Source organism: Salmo salar, chromosome 18, assembly GCF_965601325.2.
Source record: "Salmo salar chromosome 18, fSalSal1, whole genome shotgun sequence".
Lineage (NCBI taxonomy): Eukaryota > Metazoa > Chordata > Actinopteri > Salmoniformes > Salmonidae > Salmo > Salmo salar.
In genome coordinates, this window is record NC_138308.1 from 76,095,059 (window position 1) to 76,113,990 (window position 18,932).

At 42.7% G+C, this 18,932-nt stretch overlaps 1 protein-coding gene across 2 annotated transcripts; it reads left to right on the top strand.

The window, feature by feature from the left end:
* The first annotated feature begins 5,075 nt into the window (after positions 1-5,075).
* Positions 5,076-18,910, top strand: tyrp-1 (tyrosinase-related protein 1). 2 transcript variants are annotated; one of them, XM_014155871.3, is made up of 7 exons: positions 5,076-5,648; positions 8,193-8,515; positions 9,258-9,462; positions 13,207-13,374; positions 13,713-13,892; positions 15,669-15,818; positions 18,098-18,910. In XM_014155871.3, exons 1-7 carry the CDS (start codon positions 5,294-5,296, stop codon positions 18,286-18,288), a joined length of 1,572 nt encoding a protein of 523 aa, XP_014011346.1. In that variant the 5' UTR covers positions 5,076-5,293; the 3' UTR covers positions 18,289-18,910. The 2 variants fall into 2 exon arrangements, with proteins under 2 accessions (XP_014011346.1, XP_014011347.1); XM_014155872.3 differs by having other exon boundaries at positions 15,672-15,818.
* Positions 18,911-18,932: the final 22 nt, after the last annotated feature.

The window sequence follows — 18,932 nt, forward strand, 5'->3', positions numbered from 1 at the left end:
ACATTCTAACATGAACTCATGAACCTGTGTAAACAATTAGGAATTATCTGAAGGAGATGCCATTCATTGCATACCTTGTATTAACTTTGTATAAAAAGTTTTATCTGTGCAAATAAATCAACAAACTGAACTGATGACACTAGGTGTTATGATACAGATGTGTGACAGTAAGCGATACATCCATCACAAAGGACAACTGTTATTTCTTGAGAAAGAGACAAATATTAGGATTATATCGTAATGATATTAACACTATTTCAATGATAGTCAGGCCTAGGTGGGCTAGCCAGCTGAAGAGTTCCGTCAGCCACTCCTGGGCTATTCCTGAGCTAGCCAGCTGAAGTGTCTCCTGGGCTACAATCACCTATCCGGACCCGTTTTACTGCCGATGCGGAGCCCCATCTGGCCTTCACGACTGGACCACCAACGTTATCTGCCCGAGGGAGTTATCCAACTGGCCCCTCCGTCGCGACGTAACCTGAACGTCCATTCTGCTGCCCGCTAATCGTTAGCTGTCTTATCGGCTGCGATCTGAATAGGTCTATCGGACACTTTTCTTGGGCCACTATAACTAACTATTTTGCCAACTTGGACTGGTCCCCCCTTCCACACGGAACCCCACTAATCCACAGACGGAAACGCACAAGGTGGCTAAAAACAGACCTCCCTCCATCTTCCACCAGCTTGCTACCTATGGCCCGGCTAGCTGTCTGAATCTCACTGGACCCTTTGATCACTCGGCTCAGCATGCCTCTCCTTAATGTCAATATGCCTTGTCCATTGCTGTTCTGGTTAGTGTTTATTGGCTTATTTCACTGTAGAGCCTCTAGCCCTGCTCATTATACCTTATCCAACCTCTCAATTCCTCCACCCACACATGCTATGACATCTTCTGGTTTCAATGATGTTTCTAGAGACAATATCTCTCTCATCATCACTAAATGCCTAGGTTTACCTCCTCTGTATTCACACCCCACCATACCTTTGTCTGTACATTATACCTTGAAGCTATTTTATCGCCCCCAGAAACATGCTCCTTTTTCTCTCTATTCTGGACGTCACAGACGACCAATTCTTATAGCTTTTAGTCGTACCCTCATACTCATTCTTCTCTGCTCCTCTGGGGATGTAGAGGTGAATCCAGGCCCTGCAGTGCCTGGCTCCACTCCTACTCCCCAGGCGCTCTCTTTTTTGATGACGTCTGTAACCGTAATAGCCTTGGTTTCATGCATGTTAACATTAGAAGCCTCCTCCCTAAGTTTGCTTTATTCACTGCTTTAGCACACTCTGCCAACCCGGATGTCCTAGCTGTGTCTGAATCTTGGCTTAGGAAGTCCACCAAAAACTCTGAAATCTTCATCCCTAACTACAACGTTTTCAGACAAGATAGAACGACCAAAGGGGGCGCTGTTGCAATCTACTGCAGAGATAGCCTGCAGAGTTCTGTCCTGCTATCCAGGTCTGTACCCAAACAATTTGAACTTCTACTTTTAAAAATCCACCTCTCTAAAAACAAGTCTCTCACCGTTGCCGCCTGCTATAGACCACCCTCTGCCCCCAGCTGTGCTCTGGACACCATATGTGAACTGATTGCCCCCCATCTATCTTCAGAGCTCGTGCTACTAGGTGACCTAAACTGGGACATGCTTAACACCCCAGCCATCCTACAATCCAAGCTTGATGCCCTCAATCTCACACAAATTATTAATGAACCCACCAGGTACAACCCCAAAGCCGCAAACACTGGCACCCTCATAGATATCATCCTAACCAACGTGCCCTCTAAATACACCTCTGCTGTTTTCAACCAAGATCTCAGCGATCACTGCCTCATTGCCTGCACCCGTAATGGGTCAGCGGTCAAACGACCTCCACTCATCACTGTCAAACGCTCCCTGAAACATTTCATTAAGAGCAAGCCTTTCTAATCGACCTGGCCCTGGTATCCTGGAAGGATATTGACCTCATCCCATCAGTAGAGGATGCCTGGTTATTTTTTTTAAATGCCTTCCTAACCATCTTAAATAAGCATGCCCCTTTCAAGAAATGTAGAACCAGGAACAGATATAGCCCTTGGTTCTCCCCAGACCTGACTGCCCTTAACCAACACAAAAATATCCTGTGGCGTTCTGCATTAGCATCGAACTGCCCCCGCGATATGTCACTTTTCAGGGAAGTTAGAAACCAATACACACAGGCAGTTAGAAACGCCATGTCTAGCTTTTTCAAACAGAAATTTGCTTCCTGCAACTCAAACTCTAAAAAGTTCTGGGACATTGTAAAGTCCATGGAGAATAAGAACACCTCCTCCCAGCTGCCCACTGCACTGAAGATAGGAAACTCTGTCACCACCGATAAGCCCACTATAATTGAGAATTTCAATAAGCATTTTTCTACGGCTGGCCATGCTTTCCACCTAACTACCCCTACTGCATTCAACAGCACTGCACCCCCCACAGCTACTCGCCCAAGCCTCCCCATTTCTCCTTCTCCCAAATCCATTCAGCTGATGTTCTGAAAGAGCTGCAAAATCTGGACCCCTACAAATCAGCTGGGCTTGACAATCTGGACCCTTTCTTTCTAAAATTATCTGCCGAAATTATTGCAACCCCTATTACTAGCCTGTTCAACCTCTCTTTCGTGTCGTCTGAGATTCCCATAGATTGGAAAGCAGCTGCTGTCATCCCCCTCTTCAAAGGAGGTGACACTCTTGACCCAAATTGGTACAGACCTATATCCATCCTACCCTGCCTTTCTAAGGTCTTCGAAAGCCAAGTCAACAAACAGATTACCGACCATTTCGAATCCCACCGCACCCTCTCCGCTATGCAATCTGGTTTCAGAACTGGTCATGGGTGCACCTCAGCCACGCTCAAGGTCCTAAACGACATCGTAACCGCCATCGATAAGAAACAATACTGTGCTGCCATATTCATTGACCTGGCCAAAGCTTTTGACTCTGTTAATCACCACATCCTCATCGGCAGACTCAGTAGCCTTGGTTTCTCAAACGATTGCGTCGCCTGGTTCACCAACTACTTCTCTGATAGAGTTCAATGTGTCAAATTGGAGGGCCTGCTGTCCGGACCTCTGGCAGTCTCTATGGGGGTACCACAGGGTTCAAATCTTGGGCCAACTCTTTTCTCTGTATACATCAATGATGTCGCTCTTGCTGCTGGTGAATCTCTGATCCACCTCTACACAGACGACACCATTCTGTATACTTCTGGCCCTTCTTTGGACACTGTGTTAACAACCCTCCAGACGAGCTTCAATGCCATACAACTCTCCTTCCGTGGTCTCCAACTGCTCCTAAATACAAGTAAAACTAAATGCATGCTCTTCAACCGATCGCTGCCTGCACCTGCCCGCCTGTCCAGCATCACTTCTCTGGACGGTTCTGACTTAGAATTTGTGGACAACTACAAATACCTAGGTGTCTGGTTAGACTGTAAACTCTCCTTCCAGACTCACATCAATCATCTCCAATCCAAAGTTAAATCTAGAATTGGCTTCCTATTTCGCAACAAAGCATCCTTCACTCATGCTGCCAAACTTACCCTCGTAAAACTGACCATCCTACCAATCCTCGACTTCGGCGATGTAATTTACAAAATAGCCTCCAATACCCTACTCAACAAGCTGGATGCAGTCTATCACAGTGCCATCCGTTTTGTCACCAAAGCCCCATATACTACCCACCACTGCGACCTGTACGCTCTCGTTGGCTGGCCTTCGCTTCATAATCGTCGCCAAATACATTGGCTCCAGGTCATCTACAAGACCCTGCTAAGTAAAGTCCCCCCTTATCTCCGCTCACTGGTCACCATAGCAGCACCCACCTGTAGCACGCGCTCCAGCAGGTATATCTCTCTGGTCACCCCTAAAGCCAACTCCTCCTTTGGTCGTCTCTCCTTCCAGTTCTCTGCTGCCAATGACTGGAACAAACTACAAAAATCTCTGAAACTGGAAACACTTATCGCCCTCACTAGCTTTAAGCACCAGCTATCAGAGCAGCTCCCAGATCACTGCACCTGTACATAGCCCATCTATAATTTAGTCCAAACTACTACCTCTTCCCCTACTTTATTTATTTATTTTATTTATTTTGCTCCTTTGCACCATATTATTTATATTTTAACTTTGAACTTTCTTCAAATAACAAATCTACCATTCCAGTGTTTTACTTGCTATACTTTATTTACTCTGCCACCATGGCCTTTTTTTGCCTTTACCTCCCTTATCTCACATCATTTGCTCACATTGTATATAGTCTTATTTTTTTCTACTGTATCATTGATTGTATGTTGTTTTACTCCATGTGTAACTCTGTGTTTTTGTATGTTGTCGAACTGCTTTGCTTTATCTTGGCCAGGTCGCAATTGTAAATGAGAACTTGTTCTCAACTTGCCTACCTGGTTAAATAAAGGTGAAAAAAAAACATATATATTATAATCTCTTAGAAAATAACATGAAGATGAGTGGGTCTTATTAGAGATAAGATCCACATAAATATATGCAGGCATAATAACATGTACATATGGTTCCATTTTATTCTAAGTGACACTTAACCAAGTAGCGGGCCACAGTTGTATTACAGTGGACTTTATCACTTCATGAAGTGGCAGGCCTAGGATACCATTAGAGACAACCTGCCATACCAATTTGTGGATTTCAATGAACCTGTCAGGAAAATACTATTTTGGCCATGTAATTTTAAGTGTAATACCTTTTGACAAAATGTGGTGAAATTGGTCTAGAAGTTCATGAACATGAATTGATGTGGTGAAAACTGGAGGACAGCATTAATTCAATAGCTTGCACAGGTGACATGCGTGCTTACATTTTGTTTTAGGCCTATGTTATATACTTTCTAATCGTGTTAAATCACATTCTTCTCAAATATCCTGAGAATATCCTTGTCAGAATGTTGGTGTGTCTCACAGTAGTAAAATAGTGTGCATGACTGCCTAGCCTCTATCCCTCTCAATCCGGTAGGAAATGTGATGTGATCACGAGGGGATCAGAAATCCTGGCATCCAGTCATGCGCTAATGTGGTATTTAAAGGCTCGAGGTTTATTTGGATGCTGTGTGGGCAATTAGTTGCCTACAAGAGGATACAAGTGCGCACTGAGAGGACACAAGTGCGCACAGAAAATCAACTATGAAGTGATGTGGTTTCGAGTAAGGTACTGACTTCTATTAGAGTGTGATTGAATAAAGACAATTCTTTGATCCACCGTTCCATTTAGCTAACTTTCTGGTGTGCATCTTTTTACCTATTCATTGCCTATGTGGAAGTACGGTTTGTTGGTGCTTTTCGGCGCCCTGTTTGTGCGAGCGCAGTTTCCGAGGGAATGTGTGACTCTGGAGGGACTTCGGAGTGGTCAGTGTTGTCCATCACCGTTTGGGGTAGCGAATGACGCCTGCGGGTCCGCCACAGGACGTGGACAGTGTATTTCGATAGCGGCAGACGCAAGTCCACACGGCCCCCAGTACCCCCACGATGGACGGGATGACCGTGAACGTTGGCCCATCCGCTACTTCAACCGAACCTGCCAGTGCAACGGGAATTTCACCGGTTATGATTGTGGCCGTTGTATGCATGGATTGGCCGGGTTAAACTGTGACCAACCCGTCGCTGTCGGTACGTTTTTCCCCCCACACTTTAAAACAAATAATCAAATGTTGCAGTTTCCAGTATAAAGCGATTTGATGTTTTTGCACAATCGAAAGAGCATAGGTCATCTCAAGTATGTCTCATTTAAGTGGAGTGGTAAATCTCACACTTAAACCAATTTGATTGAAATCAACAGTCCACATATCTGTTGAATAAAATAAGCTATGATGTAAAGTACTTAACAATAAATACTTGAAAGTACTACTTAAGTACTTTTTGTGGTTATCTGTAATTTACTTTACTAATTATATTTTTGACTACTTTTACTTTAACTTCACTACATTCTTTAAGAAAATAATGTACGTTTTACTCCATACATTTTCCCTGACAGCCAAAAGTACTCGTTACATTTTGAATGCTTAGCAGGACAGGAAAATGGTCTACTTCACACACTTACCAAGAGAACATCCCTGGTCACCCCGACTGCCTCTGATCTGGCAGACCCACTAAACACATGCTTCGTTTGTAAATTATGTCTGAGTGTTGGAGTGTACTCCTGGCTATCCGTAAATAGAATAAAAATGGTGCCGACTGGTTTGCTTACTATAATGAATTTGAAACAATTTATACTTTTACTTTTGATACATATGTATATTTGAGCAATTACATTTACTTTTTATACTTAAGTATATTTTAAACCAAATACTTTTAGACTTTTACTCAAGTAGTATTTTACTGGGTGACTTTCACTTTTACTTGAGTCATTTTCTATTAAGGTAACTTTACTTTTACTCAAGTATGGCAATTGGTTACTTTTTCCACCACTGAAAATAAGTAAATGATAGCCTAACACTATAACCTCTATACACTGCACCAATGCGCCGTACTTTACCAGGCTGTTGTCATAGACTAGACGTAACATAGTAGACGAAAATCCGGGACGTTCAAATTAGTAGGCTATTATATATGGTATGCGTGTATAAGACAGAAGGTTACTTAAGGCAAAAATGAAAGACGGGTGATGCGAATGTCTAAACCCAAAGGTTGCGTGTTCGAATCTCATCACGGACAAATTTAGCATTTTAGCTAATTATCAAGTTTACAACTACTTACTACTTTTTAGCTACTTTGCAACTACTTAGCATGTTAGCTAACCCATCCCCCAAAATGAACCTCAACCCTTTAACCTAACTCCTACCCCTAACCTTAACCCCTTACAAGGGTGGAAAAATAACAAATGAGCATGCTTTTTAATGTTTTTAAAACAAGAAATGTATTAGTAGTAAGAAGTACTGTGGTATATTGCTCAATTTTATTTTTGTGACCTGAGTCTTTCAACCAATGTATGTTAAAATAAATAATTTAGATACAATAGTAAAAAGTAAAACAGGTAAACAGTTCTACAACTGAACATCAAGAATCAACAAAGTGCCTGCCCTGCCACAAAATGCTGAGTGATACGGCTTATTTATTAGTATTAGTTCAGGGCTTTAACGCAGTTGTTTTTAATAAGGACTATATAAGTTGATATTTAGGAGCACAAAAATTAATGTAGGTCCATAATACAATTATTTGAGTGTTTTAACGATAAGAAATGACAATTTACCCCCAAATATTTGAGTCATTAGGTTTGATAAAAATTTTCAGCTACCCCTTTAAGGGGTGGGCTATTACCGTGGTAACGGCACTCCCTCTCTGTCAGAGATCATAATCTCATGTCTGCTCTACAAGCAGACAGTTGCAGTAAACTCAAAACTAATATTGAAAAACAATCTACCGTTTGAACAAAACAATGTAACTAGCCAAGAAACAGGAGGACAAAGTCACACTTTAGTAGCCATTCAGGTCAATTCGACCAACTTCTACATTTGGGTTGAAAAAAAAACAGTTCCCAAATGCTGTGTGTGATCACACGCCAAATAGACATTCTTACCCTCTAATAACAAAATCTACCCATATTTGGCGGGTGATGGGTGTTAATTTCCCACCCTGCCCCTAACCCTTAGCCAAGCTAACGTTAGCCACCTAGCTAACGTTAGCATTAGCCACCTAGCTAATATAGCCACAACAAATTGGAATTGGAAACATATAATATGTATAGCAAATTCATAACATATTGTACGAATTGTAATTCGTAACATATTATATTACTTGTAATTTGTAACATATCATATGATGATGGAAATCCACAAATTAATATTATACCAAATGTAACATATCACACTAATTTGAGTCCCAGATTGTCGTTTACTATGTTATGTCTACCCCTGAGTGAAGGTTGACTTTATGCACTGCCACTTAACTGGTTGAAAGCCACATTTCTACACAGACTATGGAAAGCATAGAATACATTTTTTTTGGAAAGGACACTGCATTTTAGCTGCATTTTATGTTTGATATAATTACCTTTTTGCCTCATATTCAGGCAATGGTGTATGCGTAAAGATGAACGGTGACTGTGGATAGGCTACATGCCCAATAATTTCTTAATTTCTTTCAACAAAAGAATGTGCTCATTAACGCATGAATGATTAAGATAATCAAATGTTATTTTTCTCTTTAATTCTTCAGTCCGGAGAAACGTGATGCAGCTAAGTGCGGATCAGAAGCGAGCTTTCGTGACCGCACTAGACCAGGCCAAGCGCACCGTGCATCCGGACATTGTGATAGCTACGCGGCGATACCAGGATGTCTTCGGACCCGATGGGAACACCCCGCAGTTTGAGAACATCACCATCTACAATTACTTTGTGTGGACCCACTACTTTTCGGTCAGCAAGACCTTCTTGGGGGCCGGCCAGCCGAGCTTTGGCGGAGTAGACTTCTCTCACGAAGGTCCCGGTTTTGTGACCTGGCACAGGTTTCACCTGCTCCAACTTGAGCGCGACATGCAGGTGAGATGGGGTACCAGCAATTACATGCATGTCCCTGCATGTAATATGAACTGAAATAGTCAATAATAATGCAAATAACTACTTTTTTAGTGTGCCTACTATTCAATATAATATATTCAATAGATATCACATTATCTAATGGTATTATGGATTTTCACCACCAGCAAAATCCATTTTAATCTGTAGGCTGGGCCTATTTATTACCCATCAATAGTCATTTCACTTTCCCTATTGTTTGCTTGAATTAGTGCCGCATTAAGGGTGAGGATATCTTTAGAGATGAAGCAATATTGTACCATAATCAAGCAAGCTTTGCAGAAAATGTGCTTAAGCGTTTAGTAGTCTGAGCCTAGATTTCCCGTCTAATAGGGCACAAAAGAGCATCTGTTGCCCAAGTTATTTCTTGAATTATGCATTACTAATTGGCATTACTGACAGACTGTTTATTGTTTTGAAAGATCCTTATCTTGGATGTCAGTAGGCCAGCTATATTAGGCCTCAGCAATAAAGACACATCATTATTTCATACAATGGAAAAAGTTGAATCAGGTGCAGCTAAATATTGACATTGTGATACAGTTGTATGTTGCTGGATTAAAATAATGCAGGCACTATATACTTCTCCAAGACCATTTGTAACACTTTTATTTGCAGTTCATTATTGTGGTTTCTAATTGCACAAACTAATTATTGTAATTGTGTGCCATTTATGTCATTCATTCTAACCCTACTCTCAATTTAGGATATGCTGCAAGACCCTTCCTTTGCCCTGCCCTACTGGAACTTTGCCATTGGTGGAAGCACCTGTGACATCTGCACAGATGACCTATTGGGAGCGAGGAGCAACCTCAATATGAATTCCATCAGCACCAACTCCATCTTCTCCAACTGGAGGGTGATCTGTGAGAGTGTGGAGGACTATGACACACTGGGAACCATCTGCAACAGTAAGCATTCAGTAGTGCGCTTATATCCTTCCAAGTTTTAAAGAAACACCCTATATGGTGGGTAAAAATAAACTACACAATAATCACAAAGTAGCTAAATTGGGTCAGAGCTCGCCAAATGGTGGCCATCCAGTATGGCGCCATTTTTGTCTCGTTGTCAGACAAGGTGTTGCGCCAATAGCACCAAAGCATGAATAGTGAACCGGGTGTTAGCAATGATAGTAATGATAGTAATCAACAGGTATCACAATATGGAATGGTGACACTGAGGTGTCCCTGTGAGCATGTTTCTATAATCTCAATGACTTTTACACACTTTAACATTTGAGGAGGGTGAGCTGATCCTAGATCTGTGCCTACAGGCAATAGCACCAAAGCGCCAATAGCTTTGGTGCACAGATCTAGGATCAGCTCACCCTCCTCAAATGTTAAAGTGTGTAAAAGTCATTGAGATTATAGAAACATGCTCACAGGGACACCTCAGTGTCACCATTCCATATTGTGATACCTGTTGATTACTATCATTACTATCATTGCTAACACCCGGTTCACTATTCATGCTTTGGTGCTATTGGCGTAACACCTTGTCTGACAACGAGACAAAAATGGCGCCATACTGGATGGCCGCCATTTGGCGAGCTCTGACCCAATTTAGCTACTTTGTGATTATTGTGTAGTTTATTTTTACTTTATTTTCCGATCTCGGATTTGCTACCAACAGGAATCTCAAAACTGCATTATTATTTGCTTTTCGGAAACATGGCTGTCGGACAAGATACCCCCCATGGCTATCCAACTCAATGGATTCTCCATTCACCTGGTGGACAGGACAGTGGAGTCGGGGAAATTGAGGGGGGGAAGGGTTTGCCTCTATATCAACACCAACTGGTGTGCTAACTCCAGCGTGGTGGAAGTCTCAACCCACTGTTCACCCATCTTGGAATACCTGATGGTCAAATGCCGACCATTCTACCTCTCAAGGGAGTTTTCAGCTATTATTGTGACTGTTGTATACATTCCACCTCAGGACAAGAAAAATAACAAGCTGGCATTTAACGAACTGTACAAAGCAAGAAAAAAGCAAGAAAACCTACATCCAGAGGGTGCTTTTCTGGTTGCCAGTGATTTTAGTTCCCCATCACTAAGACACGTGATTCCCAACTTCCATCAACACTTCTCCAACACCACTAGGGGTGATAAAGACCACTGTTATTCTACCCACAAGCAAGCATACAAGGCCCTCCCTTGTCCGCCATTCGGAAAATCAGATCATGACTCCGTACTCCTGCTTCCTGTTTACAAGCAAAAACTCAAACAGGAAGTACCCGTAACTTGCTCCGTTGAGAAATGGTTACCAGAATCAGAGATTAAGCTACAGGACTGCTTTGCTAGCGCTGATTGGAATAGGTTTCAAGACTCCGCCGATAACATTGACGAGCTAACCACCTTTATCACTAGCTTCATTAGGAAATGCATCAGCGACATTGTCCCCACGGTGAGGGTTTGCTGCTTCCCCAATTAAAAGCCCTGGATTAACATCAAGGTTGGAGCTAAACTAAAGGACAGGGCTACTGCACACAGAGCTATTGTAGACAACTCTGAGGCTACGGCTGGGGACATGAACAAGTACAAGAAGTCCCGCTATGACTGCCACAGAGTCATCAAATGAGCAACAGGACAAAATAAGAGTAAGGTGGAATCATTTATACAGGCATGTGACAGGGGCTACAGTCCATTACAGATTACAAAGGAAGACCCAACTGTGATCTGCCCGACGATGCTTCTCTACCAGACAAACTAATTCTTTGCACGCTTTGACAACAACAACACTGTGCCAGGTGTGAGGGCTGTGACCGACCCAGAGGATTGGGGGATCTCGCTCTCCAAGGCCGACGTGAGAAAGGTCTTTAATAAGGTCAACACCCGCAAGGCCGCGGGGCCCGACGTTATTCCAGGGCACGTTCACAGAACAGCTGGCAGGCATATTCACTGTAATTTTCAACTTCTCCTTGTCTCAGTCTGTAATCCCCACGTTTTAATATGACCACCATCATTCCTATCCCCAAGAACTCTAAGGCTTCATGTCACAATGACTACCGCCCTGTAGCACTCACTTCTGTAATCATGAAGTGCTTTGAGAGGCGGATTATGGCATACATTAACTCCACCATCCCAGACACCCTAGACCCACTACAATTTGCATACCACCCCAACAGATCCATAGATGACGCAATCTCAATTGCTCTCCACCCTCCCCTGTCCTCACCCACCCAGATAAGAGGAATACCTACAGTATGTGAGAATGTTGTTCATTGACTACAGCTCAGTGTTCAACACCATTGTCCCCGCCAAGCTCGTCATCAAGCTTAGGACTCTGGGTCTGAACACCTCTTTTGCTGGACTTCCTGACAGGCCGACCCCAGGTGGTGAGGGTAGGCAACATCACCTCCGCCATGCTGTACTCCCTGTTCACCGCCTGTTCACAAGGCCTGATCACCGGCGATGATGAGTCAGCCTACAGAACAACAACCTCTCTCTCAACATCAGTAAGACCAAGGAGCTGATCGTGGACTACCGGAAACGGGTACATCGACGGGTCTGCAGTGGACCAGGTCGAGAGCTTCAAGTTCCTCGGTATCCAAATCACTAAAGACTTAAAATGGTCCAAACGCACTCGCCTCTTCCCCTCAGAAAAAGTTTGGCAAGGACCCTCAAATCCTCAAAGTGTTCTACATCTGTACTATTGAGGGAATCTTGACTGTCTGCATCACTGCCTGGTATGGCAATCGCACCACCCTCAATCGAATGGCGCTACAGTACAGTATATCATTGGGTCCGAGCTCCCTGACATCCAGGACATCTATATCAGGCGGTGTGGAAGGAAGGCTCGGAAAATCGTTAAAGACTCCAACCACCCAAGCCAGACTATTCTCTCTGCTTACATACGGCAAGCGGTACCGGTGCATCAAGTCTGACACAAACTGGCTCTTGAACAGCTTCTATCCCCAAGCAATAAGACTGATAAATAGCTAACAAAATAGCTACACAGGCCAGCTGAGTTAACCTTGTATCTTTATTTACCTTTTATTTACATTTTTTGCACTCTCTATGGATACTCACAGGGCCCTACACACTCACACACACACTCACTCACTCCATCATCTGCTCACTCACACATAATATTAACATACATTTACACTCACTCTACACGCACACTCACATACCAGCTGCTGCTACTCTGCTTATCTTATATCCTGTTGCCTAGTCACCTTACACCTATACATATCTACCTCCATCACTCCAGTATCCCAGCACATTGTAAATATGGTATTGGAACTGTATATATTATGTTTACTTTCTTATTGTGTTCTTCATATTTCTTCTTATTTCTCGTGTGTTTTTCCGAGTATTACATTGTTATTGATTATTGCGTTGTTGGGTTTTGAGTTGTCAAGAAATGCATTTCACTGTACTTGTGAATGTGATAGTAAAACTTGAAACTTGAAACTAGGGTTTCAAAGCGGAGGGGGCCTTGGACCTTCTTCTCCAATAGGGTGATTACTGGAAGGAAGGTTGGAAGTAGGAAGAGAGAATGGATGGAAGGAAGGAAGGAAGGAGCATCTAAATAGTATTTAAACAGTGTGTGTCCTTTAGCACTTGCCAACTTCCCAAGCCTATTTACTATTGCCTCTATTAGCCCAGGTTACTGAGAACCCTCTTAACCCTCTCCTCTCTCCCCCCCAGACACTGAGACCACCCCCATCAGGAGGAACCCAGCAGGTAACGTGGCCCGCCCCATGGTGCAGCGTCTCCCTGAGCCCCAGGATGTTGCAGACTGCCTGCAGGTGAACACCTTTGACACCCCTCCCTACTACTCCACCTCCTCAGAGAGCTTCAGGAACACCATCGAGGGTGAGTGGGTATTGCTGGTCTACACCAATAGATGCAGTCATTCACATTGATGCACACAGATATCACAGACACCTACACATACTGTACATTTGCTTACACACACTGAACGTTGAGGGTTGTTGTGAATGCTGACATACACCCACATGCAGGCACACACACACACACAACCGTCTTAGCCAACAGAGAAAGAGACAAATCTGTCACTCCGTGAGCTTTAGATCTCCGGGAAGGTGTGATGTCACTGATGTACTCCAGCCAAAATGCTATGGGCGAGTTTCACATCCATTAAGCAAGATTCCCTGTATTTAAACCACAAACTACTTGTGTTGTGTGCGCAGGCTATAGCGCCCCCCAGGGAAACTACGACCCTGTGGTACGGAGCCTTCACAACCTGGCCCACCTGTTTCTGAATGGAACAGGCGGACAGACCCACCTCTCGCCTAACGACCCCATCTTCGTGCTGCTCCACACTTTCACCGATGCCATCTTTGACGAGTGGCTCAGGAGGCACGCCCCAGGTAATAGATCCCATCCTACTACTGATCTCATGTTCAAGACCTGATCATTGTCTTCCTGTGCTAGTATCTTTGTCTATGCTTGCTTGTCTGAAAATATGATGCTCTTCCATCCTTTTGCCAACTAATCTACAATGAGTATACAAAACATTAAGAACACCTTCCTAATATTGAGTTTTGCACTCAGAACAGCCTCAATTCGTCGGGGCATGGAGTCTACAAGGTGTCGAAAGCATTCCACATGGATGCTGGCCCATGTTGACTCCAGTGCTTCCCGCAGTTGTGTCAAGTTGGCTTGATGTTCTTTGGGTGGTGGACCATTCTTGATACACACCTGTCACGCTCGTCGTCGGGGAAGGAGGACCAAAACGCAGCAGGCATGCGGTTGTTCATTTTGAACATTTATTAACTCCAAAATGAACACAAAAATAACAAAAGAGAACGAACGATAAACTGACAGTCCTGTAATGTTGACACACACTAACCACGGAACAATCTCCCACAAATGACAAACACACCCTAATATATGGGACTCTCAATCAAAGGCAAGTAGACAACACCTGCCTTCAACTGAGAGTCCCAACCCCAATTAACCAAACATAGAAACAGACACACTAGACTCAACATAGAATACATGAAAACCAAACAGTGCCCAAAAACCCCGGAATACTTAAATCAAATGCCCCTTCAACAAACACACCACCCCGAACCACATAAAACGAATACCCTCTGCCACGTCCTGACCAAACTACAATACCAATTAACCTTATACTGGCCAGGACGTGACAACACCTGTCAGATAATAGTTCTGCAGGAGGGGTGAAGTCAGGTGCAGGAGACTCAGGTACGTGAAACACGTAGTTACTTTAATGAAGGAAAAACCAGTCCAGAAATTCAAGCCGAAAAGGGAAAAATATTCAAACAGAGGAAGACTAACACAGTCTTCTGAATATATATCGGGACGCAGCCCAGCAACCCTAACGCCAATACGCTAAAATAATAATGGACCAGAAAAGAAAATTCCCCAACCTACAATAACAGACACGAAACAATCCCGCACAACCCCAAACACAAAACAGACAGACTAAATACCCCACTAATTACTTAACACAAAACAGGTGCTACCCTAACCAGACATTACCAAACGAAAACAGAAAAGGAAATCGGTGGCAGCTAGTAGGCCGGCGACGACGAGCGCCGCCCGAACGGGGAGAGGCGCCACCTGTGGACGTTGTGACAACACCGGAAACTGTTGAGCATGAAAACCCCAGCAGCTTTGCATTTCTTAACACAAACTGGTGCACCTGGCACCTACTGCCATACCCCGTTCAAAGGCGCTTAAATATTTTGTCTTGCCCATACACAATCCATGCCTCAATTGTCTCAAGGATTAAAAATCCTTCTTTAACCTGTCTCCTCCCCTTTATCTACACTGATTTAAGTGGATTTAGGAAGTGACATCAATAAGGGATCATAGCTTTCACCTGGATTCACCTGGTCAGTTTGTGTCATGGAAAGAGCAGGAGTTCTTAATGTTTTGTACACTCACTGTATGCGTTTGTTGAATATGCTGTATTTTACAGGTTGCTTTTTACCTTGTAGTTACTTCTAAATTACATGGTCAAATTGTAATTACACATCAATTACATGATTACTTTGGAAACTAAGATTCATAATACACACACCACTGTCCAACATTTGTTTAGCTCTTGGAGGCTTTTTTGTTGTTGTACGTCAGGGCCATATGTTCAGAAGCTGACTCTTAGCTGATACATTTAGCAGATTCTGCAGTCTATCCTTCAGAGAATGCCCCCATTGGTCACAACAGGGGGTACAACATGGTTCCCTTCTGGCCTCCAGTGACCAATGCTGAGATGTTTCGTACAGCCCCTGAGAACCTTGGCTACTCCTACGAGGCTGAATGGCCAGGTGGGTATTGTCAATATAAATACAGGTTCAATGGCCAGGTATGTATTGTCAATATAACTACAGGCTGAATGGCCAGGTGTGTATTGTCAATATAAATAGAGGTTCAATGGCCAGGTGTGTATTGTCAATATAAATATAGGCTGAATGGCCAGGTGTGTATTGTCAATATAAATATAGGCTGAATGGCCAGGTGTGTATTGTCAATATAAATATAGGCTGAATGGCCAGGTGTGTATTGTCAATATAACTACAGGCTGAATGGCCAGGTGTGTATTGTCAATATAAATACAGGCTGAATGGCCAGGTGTGTATTGTCAATATAACTACAGGCTGAATGGCCAGGTGTGTATTGTCAATATAAATATAGGCTGAATGGCCAGGTGTGTATTGTCAATATAACTACAGGCTGAATGGCCAGGTGTGTATTGTCAATATAACTACAGGCTGAATGGCCAGGTGTGTATTGTCAATATAGATACAGGCTGAATGGCCAGGTGTGTATTGTCAATATAACTACAGGCTGAATGGCCAGGTGTGTATTGTCAATATAGATACAGGCTGAATGGCCAGGTGTGTATTGTCAATATAAATGTATTATGGATATTTGTCTTATCTACTATGTATATAACAATGTGGTCCACTTGTTATACAGTACCAGTCAAATGTTTGGACACACCTACTCATTCCAGGATTTTTCTTTATTTGTACTATTTTATACATTGTAGAAAACATCAAAACTATCAAACAACACATATGGAATCATGTAGTAACCAAAAAAGTGTTAAACAATATTTTATATTTGATATTCTTAAAAGTAGCCACCCTTTGCTTTGATGACACATTTTTTGTAAATGTGTTTGAACCAATCAGTTGTGTTGCAATAAGGTAGGGGTGGTATACAGAAGATAGTCCTATTTGGTAAAAGACCAAGTCCATAGTATGGCAAGAACAGCTCAAATAAGCAAGAGAAACGACAGTCCATCATTACTTTAAGACATGAAGGTCAGTCAATGCGAAACATTTCAAGAATTTTGAAAGTTTCTTCAAGTGCAGCCACAAAAACCATCAAGCGCTATGATGAAACTGGCTCTCATGAGGACTGCCACAGGAAAGGAAGACCCAGAGTTACCTCTGCTGCAGAGGATAAGTTCATTAGAGTTACCAGCCTCAGAAATTGCAGCCCAAATACATGCTTCACAGAGTTCAAGTAACAGACACATCTCAACATCAACTTTTCAGAGGAGACTATGTGGGTTCTTCAGGGTCGAATTGCTGCAAATAAACAACTACTAAAGGACACCAATAGGAAGAAGAGACTTGCTTGGGCCAAGAAAAGCGAGCAATGGACATTAGACCGGTGGAAATCTATCCTTTGGTCCAAATGGGAGGTTTTTGGTTCCAACCGCCGTGTCTTTGTGAGACGCAGAGTAGGTGAACGTATGATCTCTGCATGTGTGGTTCCCAGCTTGAAGCATGGAGGAAGAGGTGTGATGGTGTGGGGGTGCTTTGCTGGTGACAGTGTGATTTACTTAAAATTCAAGGCACACTTAACCAGCATGGCTACCACAGCATTCTGTGCGATACACCATCCCATCTGGTTTGTGCTTAGTGGGACAATCATTTGTTTTTCAACAGGACAATGACCCAACACACCTTCAGGCTGTGTAAGGGCTATTTGATCAAGAAGGAGAGTGATGGAGTGCTGCAATAGATGACCTGGCCTCCACAATCACCCAGCCTCAACCCAATTGAGATGGTTTGGGATGAGTTGGACCGCAGAGTGAAGGAAAAGCAGCCAACAAGTGCTCAGCATATGTGGGAACTCTTTCAAAACTGTTGGAAAAGCATTCTAGGTGAAGCTGGTTGAGAGAATACCAAGAGTGTCTAAAGCTGTCATCAAGGCAAAGGGTGGCTACTTTGAACAATCTAAAAAATAAAATATATTTTGATTTGTTTAACACTTTTTCGGTTACTACATGATTCCATATGTGTTATTTCATAGTTTTGATGTCTTCACTATTATTCTACAATGTAGAAAATAGTCAAAATAAAGAAAAACCCTTGAATGAGTAGGTGTGTCCAAACTTTTGACTAGTACTGTATATATATATATTATATATATATAATTTTTTCTTTTTTTTTTCTTCTTTTTTTCTACCTCGGTTAGAGTTCATCTGTCTGTCTGTGTCTGTCTGTCTGTCTGTGTGTGACTCTTTGCTAGTGTCACATTCCATACAATTACAAATGTAACTGTTATAAATCTTGTCTCCTCAATATAGCTGCTCCTTTCACTTTGACTGAGATCATCACCATTGCCATGGTGGCGGCCCTGGTCATCGTGGCTGTAATCTTTGCTGCCACCACATGTGTTGTGCGCGCCCGCTCCTACAGCAAACTGGAGGGCCGCCAGCCCCTGCTGGGTGAACAATACCAACGCTATGACGACAACAAAAGCCAATCCGTGGTCTGAGCTGAATGTGAAACTACAGGGTCATGTTCATTAGGGCACAACAGAAAATGTGTAGTCGTTCGCTGTTTTTGTCCGTTTTCTTTTGTTTACTGACTAATGAACATGATCCAGGCTTAGCTGAGTGTCACATATTTCCATACTTTTGTATTGTTAGCAGTTATGTAATTAGATTACAAATTCATGTTTTATCATTTGAAATTGAGTTTCGAATGCCGTATAATATGCGTCAAACTGTATTCCGGGAGTGGACAAATGTTGGCAATGCAGGGTGGCAGTGTGAGTAGAATTAGGTGCGTTAATGCTGGTCGGGAACAAAAACCTGCACACAGCGGCCCGTCCTCTCATGGCCAAGTTTGACCACAACTGCTGTAGTCCATAAAATGGAATCTAATTGACTGTATCACTCATAATATGGAATCTAATTGACCCTGTCACTCATTCTACTATTAGTTACATTACAGAGTGCTTTGACCTGTATAACTGTAGATTCTGAGTATAACAATGATTTTATGTAAATGTGTACACATATTTCATTTTATTTTAATCGTTTTGGTTCAAAATGGAACATTTTTAATTCCATTGAAAATATGAGTTGATTAAAGAAAATAAAAGATTAAGAATTTTTCTTGTATTATCATAATTTC